Genomic DNA, 11,149 nt, shown 5'->3' with positions numbered 1-11,149 from the left:
TATATATATATAGCTGGGCGTGGTGGCTCATGCCTGTAATCCCAGGTACTCAGGAGGCTGAGGCAGGAGAAGTGCTTGAACCTAGGAGGCAGAGTCTGCAGTGAGTCGAGATCCAGCCATTGCACTCCAGCCTTGGTGAAAGAGTAAGACCCCATCTGCGGGGTGTCGGGGGGAAGAGGTATAATGGACAGCAGCAAACCACAGGTGTGATAGGAGAGAATACTAAGTTGAGATCAGTCTCCTAAAATATGAATCCGATTTCAGGATCATTCATTTATCTGACTGTCAAGAACGCCTCTGAACAGGAGGAGGACTTTGGGGAGAGGGTGGGGTTTGTTGAAAGGGCACCGAGAAGGGAGGGGGGTGATACCCAAACAATTTGTTTACATAATGTTTTTTGGACCTGAAATATGTAGAAAAGTACTTTGAAAATAAAGTACTGTACCGAAGTTTAATTATTTTTCTTATTGTTTGCATATTCTCCCTCCCAGATAATTTACAGAGGGCGCTAAAGCTGATCCCCTGGGAGCTTCAGAGTTTAATGACTCCGCCTGATGATTTCCTATTCTTTTCCACAATGTGCTAAGTCAAATTACGGCCAAATTACCAATCGCATGGTGATTCAGCTTCTAAATATGTTTTGCAGTGTTTACAAAAGTTAAAAAAAAAAAAACAAAACAAATCTTTACCTAAATTGTTTTTACTTGCTTCACCTTAAATCAGTTATTCGGTTCCTTTGAAGAACGTGTTGCTTTAGCAACCCCCAAAGTGAACCCAGATACCCAGGACTACTGATTGTTACATCAGAGTTTTTGAAAACGCCAATACTAGAAACAGGCCGACAGTTAAGCAGAGGCGGGCCTCAAACTAAAACAGAACCTTCTCAAAACCACTTATATTTCAAGAGATGGATTAAGCGAAAAGAGCTGTACAAAGAAATAAGCCATTTTCTATGAGCCTGTTATAGGCAAGGCACTGTACTCCCTTGTCACTTGTTAATTTACAAGAAGACTTGCCGGTCCACGGAAAGGGAGAGGGGATCGAGGCAAGGTTTATGGAGGGCGGCAAACTGCACTAGGCGTGGCGCGGGGCTGAGCTTGCGGAGACCGGGGTTCTGGTGGCTGGCGCCAGCTGCCAGGTAGGGGCGCGCGTCCTGCGCAGTTGCCGCGCTCGGCCTCCTGGGCTTCAGGCCGGGCCAATCAGGAGGCGGGCGGACGGGGCGCAGCGCCAGGAGGGGGCAGGGCGGAGTCGGGCTTCGCGGTCGGCGGGCCAGCAGGGAGGGCGCCTTTGGCTTCCCCACCGGCCATGGAGCGGCTGACGTTGCCTCCCCTCGGCGCGGCGGCAGTGGACGAGTACCTGGAGTATCGGAGGTGAGGCTGTGGCTCCGGGCCGGCCCCTCGCCGCTCCGAGGGGCCACGATCCCTGGGCTGAGGGCGCGGGCAGAGGCCCGGCGGGTGTCCGCGGGGATTCCCTGAATCTTTGCCTGGGTTGTTGGGGGAGGCCTAGATGAATTCCAGTTTCGTCTTTGCCTAATTAAATATTGTAGGGCCACGCAGTTCTATGCAATGATGAATCTTCCGATGCCATTTAAGAGGTCCCTCTGCTCCCTTCCAAGAAGGATGACTAACTCTAGCTGATTCAGAGGTCCAACTGTTTTTTAAATGGCCATTGAAAACATTCACATCGAGTACTCGGGGCAATAGAAGTTACCATACATTAAATTAACCCAGTAATAGGGTCAACCGTGAACTTCTGAACGCGCTCCTCACCCCGAGGTGCTGGTTTTAGGAGAAAGGCACTGACTGGTGTTTTGGTGTTCTGGAGAAACCCCTTCCGAAACTGGAAACGTAGCCGCTCCTTTGGCCTGAGGACCCGGCTCATTGTCCTGGGTCCTGACCGAGGCTGGTGCACCTGCAGCGACGCGCTCTTTTTCCGCTTCCTGGGTGTTTTGATCGTCCGGAATCTGGGCGGATGGGAAGTCCTGGAGAGGGCCGCCAGAGGACGCGGAGTTGGGGCGGGAGGATGTGTGTGTACAAGCAGAGGGCAGACGCTCCAGGCTCGGCCAGGGAGGCTGGAGCGAACGACAGGGCCTCCTCTGCGGCATCGTGGGCGACCCAGATGACCCAGAGGTGTGCGCTCAGACGGCTCCCCAGCTGACTGCTCTCCCGCGCTCCGACTGCCCCGTCGGTGTAGTTTTGGGTAACCCTTAGAACTGCCTGGAGATTCTGAGCCAGAAGAATAAGGGCTAGGAGCTTGATGGGGTCAGTTCCCACGCCCGGTTCAGGATCAGAACAACCACCACCCAGTCCTCTCGCAGAGCAGAGCCGGCTCCTTGAGCCTCCAGTTCTCCAGAGCTTTTGCCTGGGAGCAGGTTGCTGGAGCTGGTGTTGACTGATAACTTGGATATTTAGATATGTGAATTGTGGGCCTCCAGTTGATTCTTGCCTAGCTCCGAACATGTTAGGGCAGACCTGGTGGGAAATTATGTATTTATTTATTTTATTGAGACAGGGTCTGACTCTTGCCCAGGCTGGAGTGCAGTGGCGCGATCTCGGCTCACCGCAATCTCCACCTCCTGGGTTCAAGTGATTCTCCTGCCTCAGCCTCCCGAGTAGCTGGGACTACAGGCGCCCAGCTAATTTTTGTATTTTCTATAGAGACGGGATTTCACCATGTTGCCCAGGCTGGTCTTGAATTCCTGGGCTCCGCCCGCCTTGGCCTCCTAAAGTGTTGGGATTACAGGCCTGAGCCACCGTGCCCAGCTGGGAAATTATTTTTTCAATCATAAATAACTTGAAACACTTCCCTCTGAAAGAGTCCTTTACTGACATCAGGTCCTTTACTGACATCAGGATTTTAGAAAAGTGAGGAAAACAGGACTTGAGTGCCTAGATGTGAAAAGGTGGGCCGGGAAGGTGGGGTGGGAAGATGAGTTAAAATATGAGTTTAGAAGGAAACAAACTTTCCTTCCTAAGAGTTTTCCTGGATTTGGTCTTGTCTAGGTACTTTGGTGGGAGTCAGTTGGGAGGGGAAGCATGCAGCCTTGTTACTCACACTGTGGGAGTAACATATATATACATATATATTTATACATGTATATACATGTATATAAATATACATATATATATATTTTAGATAGAGTCTTGCTCTGCTGCCCAGTCTGGAGTGCAGTGGCACTATCTCAGCTCACTGTAACCTCTGCCTCCGTGGTTCAAGCAATTCTCAGTGCCTCAGTTTCCAGAGTAGTTGGGATTATAGGCGCCCACCACCACGCTCCGCTAATTTTTTTATTATTGGTAGAGACGGGGTTTTGCTATATTGGCCAGGCTGGTCTCGAACTCCTGACCTCAAGTGATCCACCTGCTTCAGCCTCCCAAAGTGCTGGGATTACAGGTGTGAGCCACTGCGCTGTGAGTTTTAATCTGCATTTGAACAAGATCCCCTGGGGATTCCGTAAGTACAATAAAATTTGAGTTGTACTGGTTTAGTACTTAAATACCAGTGGCGTCTTACTTTTAAAAGATCTTTTAAAGATCCGTATTTATCTTAAGATCTTAATACCTGTTGGTATTCTTGATAGCTACAAGAAAGTGAAATGGCCCAAAATTTAACTCAGAAATAAATGCCCTTTTTTTCTTTGCTATTAGGTATCTAGATTGTCTGTGTAAAGAAGACGGTTTTGATTATTTCATAGCTTATACATTGGTTTTCTTTTCTTTTCTTTTCTTTTTTCTTTTTTTTTTTTTGAGACGGAGTCTCGCTCTGCCGCCCAGGCTGGAGTGCAGTGGCCGGATCTCAGCTCACTGCAAGCTCCGCCTCCCGGGTTTACGCCATTCTCCTGCCTCAGCCTCCCGAGTAGCTGGGACTACAGGCGCCCGCCACCTCACCCGGCTCTTTTTCTTTTTTTTTTAATGGCAAGCACATAGAGCAATGGTTTTTATTTTCTACCTCAGCTAAAGGCTTCAAAGTATGGAAAAAAGCATGTATTGCACAAAAAAGCATGTAGCATTCTACAAATATCACTTTTTGTGACTTTTCAAGGGGAGTATTTTCAGGGAGAAATGTCTTCAGTTTTGGAAAAACTTCTTTTAGGTGTGCTTTCTTTTCCTCCAGGGAGGCCAACTCTTAATTTTGTTTCATAGAAATAGTAGGGGCTTAATATTTTCCCATAAAATTTTGGGTTCTTACTTCTGAAATTAAACAATGATAAACCTGATTACCTAACACACAAATGTGGTTTGAGCTTGTGCTGAACCAAGTGTGTATTTAGGTTCCACATTAGTTTAAACCCCTGGCCAGGGTTTGGAGACAGGTATGGAAATTAGTCATATTGGCTTCTGCTTTGATATTTTTTGTACTTTTTTGGGATACATTTTCAAAGGAGGAAAATGTTAGAATTTTTAGCAGTTAAGGCTCTACCTTTAATGAGAAGAATGAGAATCTTTGCTTCAGTATCAAAGGAAAAACTGAGATGAATATGTGGTAATCCTCTGTTGATAAACCTGGATCAGTAAAGTTGCATTATGAATTCATTGTTTTTCCTATTAATAACCTTCTTGCATAGGAAGTTAAGGGAGAAAAGATTTCTTTTCTCACCCATCACTAGGTTCACGGCTGAGGCACCTATGTTTCTGGATCAAACCGAGGGTTGGGCTGCTTATTCTCGTGGCCCAGTAATGTGATTCAGACGAACTGGGAAAGAAGGGAGATTATTTCTGTAACTGGTTATAGGGAGAAGGCCTGGAAGATATTGGCAGACCAACTCAAAATTACAAAGTTTTCCAGAGCTTATATACCTTTTAAGCTATATGTTTATGTGTAAGTGTGCATTTATCTAAAGACATAAATGATGAACTTCTAATCTATAACTAAGATCTGAGTCCTGAAGACCTTCCTCTGGAGCCTCAGTAATTTACTTAATCTAAATGGGTCCAGGTGCTGGGGTGATTACTCTTGTCTTGTCTCATGCTAAATCATGGAGGTTTGGGGAGTTCCTTCAGACCCCCAATAAACTTGTTTGTGGAGGTCTGGGGAGTTTCTTCAGACCCCCAATAAAACTTGTTTAGTCCTAAATGGGTCCTTTAAGAATTCCTTCGTTATCTTGTCATGCTGCAAGGCCCAGGAAAGGCCTGGGCAAAACTCTTTGTGGGCTGCTGTTACTTTCCAGCCTTTGTATAAGGACACTGGTTCTATCAGCTTTTAGTATTTAACTTCACCACTCAGTCAGTGCAGTAACAGGTGTTATGGAGACGTGGCCTGCCACATCTGTAAGAAAAGACAGATTTACAAAATAAAAGCTTAAAAATTTATTTAATATTTGCAGTGGCCTGGTCATAGCTCACCCGGAAAATAAATACTCAAAGTTTAAGAGAAATATATATTTTTATTGTAGAATTGTTGGTGAGGATGATGGAGGGAAACTTTTACTCCTGAAGAATATGAAGAATACAAAAGAAAAGTTTTACCTCTGCGCTTACAGAACAGATTATTTGTGAGCTGGCGGTCACCAACAGGGATGGATTGTAAACTTGTGGGCCCAGAGACACTGTGCTTTTGTACACATAGGTAAGATACTTTATTGCAAAGTTTTTGATAATTAGAAAATAAAAAGCTAAGCATATCTTACTTCTACAAATTGTGATGATTGAGAAACATTTAACAATTGTACTTTATGTAGTAGAGTAGAAATTATCAGCTGGGGATGGCGGCTCACATCTGTTATCCCAGAACTTTGGGAGGCCGAGGCAGAAGGACTGCTTGAGCCCAGGAGTTCTAGTCTGCAGTGAGCTGTGATTGTGCAACTGCATTCCATCCTGGGTGACAGAGAGTGAAACCTGTCTCTTAAAAAACAAAAATTGGCCGGGCTCAGTGGCTCATACCTGTAATTCCAGCACTTTGGAAGGCCGAGGTGAGCGGATCACGAGGTCAGGAGTTCAAGACCAGTCTGGCCAACATAGTGAAACCCTGTGTCTACTGAAAATACAAAAAATTAGCCGAGTGTGGTGGCATGCGCCTGTAATCCTAGCTACTTGGGAGGCTGAGGCAGGAGAATCGCTTGAACCTGGGAGGTGAGGTTGCAGTGAGCCGAAATGCCACTGTACACCAGCCTGGGCGACAAGTGTGAGGCTCTGTCTCAAAACAAAAAAATAAAACAAACCCCACAAAAATTATCTAAAGGTTTTAAAGCTATAATTAAAATTTTTCCATCATATCCTATTAGCGCTTATCATGGAGTCTTACCACCTTAAGCAGTTCTCTTGCCATTGGTAAAAATGTTTGGTGGCCCTGTGGCTTTGCCAGGGGTCTTTCAGTTTGGGGAGCAGAGTCTACATACATCTCACATCACTGGAGAAGGTAGAGAATGGGTCATCAGACTGAGGAACTACTTTAAGCATTGCTTGAATTGGCCCACACTGATCATGCTGTCCATCTATAAGTATAAACATTTCTCCTCAAATTTACTAATCGCCTTTTATACCTTAAGGATCTGCCATGTTGATACCTTTCTTTAAACAAACAAGCACACTGCTTTGCATTACAAATGGTCATGTTCCAAGAAAAGTGCCTAAAGGAAAGGAAGTGAGGCTCCAGTTTTTGACTTGAGTTGTCTGTATCTGAACTTTGCGTTTTGCTGTGTGTGTGCTCTACTTTAAATTTTGCTACTGTCTTACAGTTGTAAAGTTCAGAATACCTAAGCTGCTTCACAGAAAAGTCTCTGAACCTAGGCAGGCAGCAACTTTAACTTTCGGTTCCAAGAGGAACCACCCTATTCTGATAGCAATTTCTGGGGCTCTTTCACAGAGACTCTTTGTATAGTTGCTATTTAGAGTTGCAGTTTGCCAGAATTTGTTAGGCAGTTGCTAGAATGAGTAATGTTGTATATAGATTGACTATAAATTTATTTAGCAACCCCAACTAAAAACACTGAGGAGGAATGGAGGATAAGAGATGTGTTGTTATCTTTCAGAATTAAAGAGGGGTTTGGTAAGTTTGTGATAGTTTTGCAATTTATTCTTACACAGATTTAGTGCCACTTTCTAATCTCTGTATAACTTATGCAGCATGGATGTGAACGTCAGAATTGATCCAACTCAACTTTTTTTTTTTTTTTTTTGAGACAGGGTTTTACTCTGTCACTCAGGTTGGAGTACAGTGGCATGATCTTGGCTCATTGTAGCCTCGACCTCCTGGGCTCTAGCGATCCTTTGACCTCAGCCTCCCAAGTAGCTGGGGCCAGAGACACTGTGTTTTTGTATAGTTCTTATACTGTTTTTCTTGGCGTGTGCCACCACATCCAGCTAATTTTTGTATTTTTTTTGTAGAGAAGTGGTTTGGCTTTGTTACCCAGACTCCTGGGCTCAAGTGATCTGTCTACCTTGGGCTTTCCAGAGTACTCAGATTACATGTGTGTGCCACCATGCTCAGCTGACCCAACTCAACTTTGATGGAGAAGTTATTGTATTTAGTACTGATCCACTCAGTGAGATTTCTTCCAAACTTTTCCCCCAACTATAAAAGTGATATATGATTATTAAGGAAAATGGGGGATATATAGAAACATATAATATATTCTATATACAATATATAGAAGCAGCTCACTACCCAAAGCCAGCTGCTAGGTTTTTTTTTTTTTTTTTTTTAAATATCTGTATGACTTTTTCTTTTTTTTCTTTTTTCTTTTTTTTGAGACAGAGTTTCACTCTTGTTGCCCAGGCTGGAGTGCAATGGCATGATCTTGGCTCACGACAACCTCTACCTCGTGGGTTCAAGTGATTCTCCTGCCTCAGCCTCCCGAGTAGCTGGGACTATAGGCATGCACCACCATTCCCAGCTAATTTTGTATTTTTAGCAGAGATGGAGTTTCTCCATGTTGGTTAGGCTGGTCTCGAACTCCTAGCCTCAGGTGATCCTGAGGCTGCCTCCCCTGCCTTGGCCTCCCAAAGTGCTGGGATTACAGGCGTGAGCCACTGTGCCCGGCCTGACTTTTTCTTTAGATGGTTCATTTAACTGTTGTTAATTATGTGTTTGCATAAAATACTGAGCCACTTTTTAATGACAGAAATCATAGAAATATGTTTCCATGTTGTTATGTGCTGGTCAAAAACAAGATTTTAAATACCTGCCAGCTAGTCCAGCGAGTCCAGTGGTGTTTATCTGTGTTCTCTGGAGCTGTGAGAGAGCCTTGGGGGTGTGCCAGGTGGAAGGGCAGGTTAGGAGAAGGGGAAACTCTATTCTGTTCTTCCTCTTGCTCTAACCAATTCTGCATTTGTTTTATGTATTCTCGTTCTATAAAAGATGTTATTTGACAAAGGGGTTTCACCGCTAAAAGATTTGAAAACCTGTTGTCTAGTAATTTACTTACTGGTTCTTTTATGTTGTGTGGGTGTGTGTATCATGTAGCTGATGTAAGTACTATTGCTAATATTATTGGTATGCATAAAGCTTTTTCTATAAATGGAATTATTTTCTTAGGGTATATTTTCCAAAAATGAAATTTCTGGTTCAAAGAATGGACCTTTTAACGTTTCTTGAAACATTATTAAATAGCATTTGTTCTTTTGTAACACTCTTTTTTTCTTTTTTGAGACAGAACCTCGCTCTGTTGCCCAGGCTGGAGTACAGTGACGCAATCTCAGCTCACTGCAACCTCTGCCTCCCGGGTTCAAGGGATTCTCCTGCCTCAGCCTCTCGAGTAGCTGGGACTACAGGCATGCACCACCATGCCTGGCTAATTTTTGTATTTTTAGTAGAGATGGGGTTTCATCATGTTGTCCTGGTTGGTCTCGAACTCCTGAGCTCAAGCGATCCACCTGCCTTGGCCTCCCAAAGTGCTGGGATTACAGGCACATGCCACCGGCACCTGGCCCTTTCATAACAGTCTTGATAACATTGTGTATTACATATAGTTTTAAAAAACTTTGACTCTTTTTGCTAAGTTAAAATGGTATCTCATTTTAATTTGGATTTCTTTGATTAATATTGAGAATAATAAATTTAGTATTATTTTACTGAATATCACCTATGAGAAGAAAGTGAGTGGTCTTATTTAAGAAAATCACAGTACTATAAGAAGGAGCTTTGGCTTTCAAAAATATTGATAATTTATTTTGAAGTCAAAAGTTATATTAAAATAAATTACATCAATACACGTTTATTGAATGTATTTCTATTTTAAGTAGCAAACATATGGAAATAAATTTAAGTAATGCACTTTGATAAAAATAACATTCATAAAGAACTTTTCTTTTCTTTTTTTTTTTGAGACGGAGTTTCGCTCTTGTTGCCCAGGATGGAGTGCAATGGCGTGATCTCGGCTCACCGCAACCTCTGCCTCCTGGGTTCAAGCAATTCTCCTGCCTCAGCCTCCTGAGTAGCTGGGGTTACAGGCATGTGCCATAATGGCCAGCTAGTTTTGTATTTTTAGTAGAGATGGGGTTTCTCTATGTTGGTCAGGCTGGTCTCGAACTCCCGACCTCAGGTGATCCGCCCAACTCAGCTCCCACAAAGTGCTGGGATTACAGGTGTGAGCCACTGCACCCAACCTGAACTTTTTCATACTCTTAGGTTGTGCTTCTATATTAAGGAATCTGTAGAGGTAAGTGTTTTAAGGAAATTATATAATTATTCTTTGTATTGCTGTGAAACAGCTTCTTAAATAACTAAAAATAGAAACCTAAAAGTGAAGATTTCCTCTCACCAAAGCAACATAGCTGATACAAGTGCTATATGTAGGAGAGTTTATTTTCACCTTACTATGAAGAATAATAAAACAATAATAATTTTAAAAATCGTATCTGCCTTTAATATAATAGAAATTGTAATTTTTGATAATACCTGTATTGTGTTCAGATTTCTCTCTCTCTCTCTCTCCTTTTTTAGGTATAAACAACATAAAACTGACTTGGAAACGATTCCTCAGCAGCACCCCATTGATCTGCCCTGCCGAGTGACTGGCTGCCAGTGCAGGGCTTACCTTTATGTCCCCTTGAATGGCAGCCAGCCCATTCGCTGCAGGTGCAAACACTTTGCTGATCAGCACAGTGCTGCGCCTGGCTTTACATGCAATATATGTGAGTTATATAATTATAAACACATAAACTCAGAATGTTTATACGTCTTCCTTGAATATTTAACGTGCCTTTGTACTGGTTGTAGAGTTAATATTCAATTGTATTAGTTGTGGAGTTAATATTCAGTTATAGCGTTAATATGAAACAACTAAGGAAAATTCAATGGATAGATACTCTAAGATTTCATTTTTGTGGAAGGATTCAGAGTTAATGGTATGCTTGATAATCATAAACCCTCATTTCATGTAGTCCAGATAATTTAAGTAATAGTAATGGATTTTAAAGAATTACCAGATGTGGTGGCTGGGCGCGGTGGCTCAAGCCTGTAATCCCAGCACTTTGGGAGGCCGAGATGGGCAAATCAAGAGTTCAGGAAATCGAGACCATCCTGGCTAATCCGGTGAAACTCCGTCTCTATTAAAAAATACAAAAAACTAGTTGGACAAGGTGGCGGGCGCCTGTAGTCCCAGCTACTCGGGAGGCTGAGGCAGGAGAATGGCGTAAACCCGGGAGGCGGAGCTTGCAGTGAGCTGAGATCCGGCCACTGCACTCCAGCCTGGGCCACAGAGCGAGACTCCATCTCAGAAAAAAAAAAAAAAGAATTACCAGATGTGATCTGATTCAAATTTTCGAATACGGGAGTTGAATCAACTAAATTCTATTCATAGATTTTAAAAAAGCATTTTATAAGTCAAAAAATTTTTATGGCTTGCTGATAGATTAACATAGCATGATCATTTTAATACTTTGTTTGCAGTAGCACCCTTACCTTAATACCTGTACCCAAATTCCAACCTCTACCCCTTTTGCCCTTACACTGGATCATCCATTGAACTAGGTAGAGTGCTAGTCCATTAGTTTCCTTCAGGAGATAGTCAATCCAGTTGTTTTTATAGTAGTTTGAGTTGAAATCTTATGATGAAGTATGTAATAAAATATTTTTAATGACAGTGGCAGGAATAAATGTTTCATTGGCTGAATATGGAAGTAGTTGGAGAAAACGGATTTATTTATATGCCTTGGTTCATATATATATATATATATAAAATAATAATAATAATTTTTTAACAGTTTTGCTC

The 11,149-nt window shown here is 42.8% G+C and overlaps 1 protein-coding gene across 1 annotated transcript in view; it reads left to right on the top strand.

The window, feature by feature from the left end:
• The first annotated feature begins 1,209 nt into the window (after nucleotides 1-1,209).
• The window catches only part of FAM221A (family with sequence similarity 221 member A), a 23,423-nt gene continuing 13,483 nt past the window's right edge, over nucleotides 1,210-11,149 (top strand). The window contains 4 exon segments of the mRNA XM_017896615.1: nucleotides 1,210-1,370; nucleotides 5,393-5,418; nucleotides 5,421-5,565; nucleotides 9,880-10,070. Coding sequence (XP_017752104.1) covers nucleotides 1,306-1,370; nucleotides 5,393-5,418; nucleotides 5,421-5,565; nucleotides 9,880-10,070 — 427 coding nt within the window. The 5' untranslated portion in view covers nucleotides 1,210-1,305.

The sequence above is a fragment of the Rhinopithecus bieti genome, unplaced genomic scaffold, assembly GCF_001698545.2.
Source record: "Rhinopithecus bieti isolate Rb0 unplaced genomic scaffold, ASM169854v2 scaffold_29173, whole genome shotgun sequence".
Taxonomy (NCBI): domain Eukaryota; kingdom Metazoa; phylum Chordata; class Mammalia; order Primates; family Cercopithecidae; genus Rhinopithecus; species Rhinopithecus bieti.
This window is presented reverse-complemented; position numbering and strand designations above follow the sequence as displayed.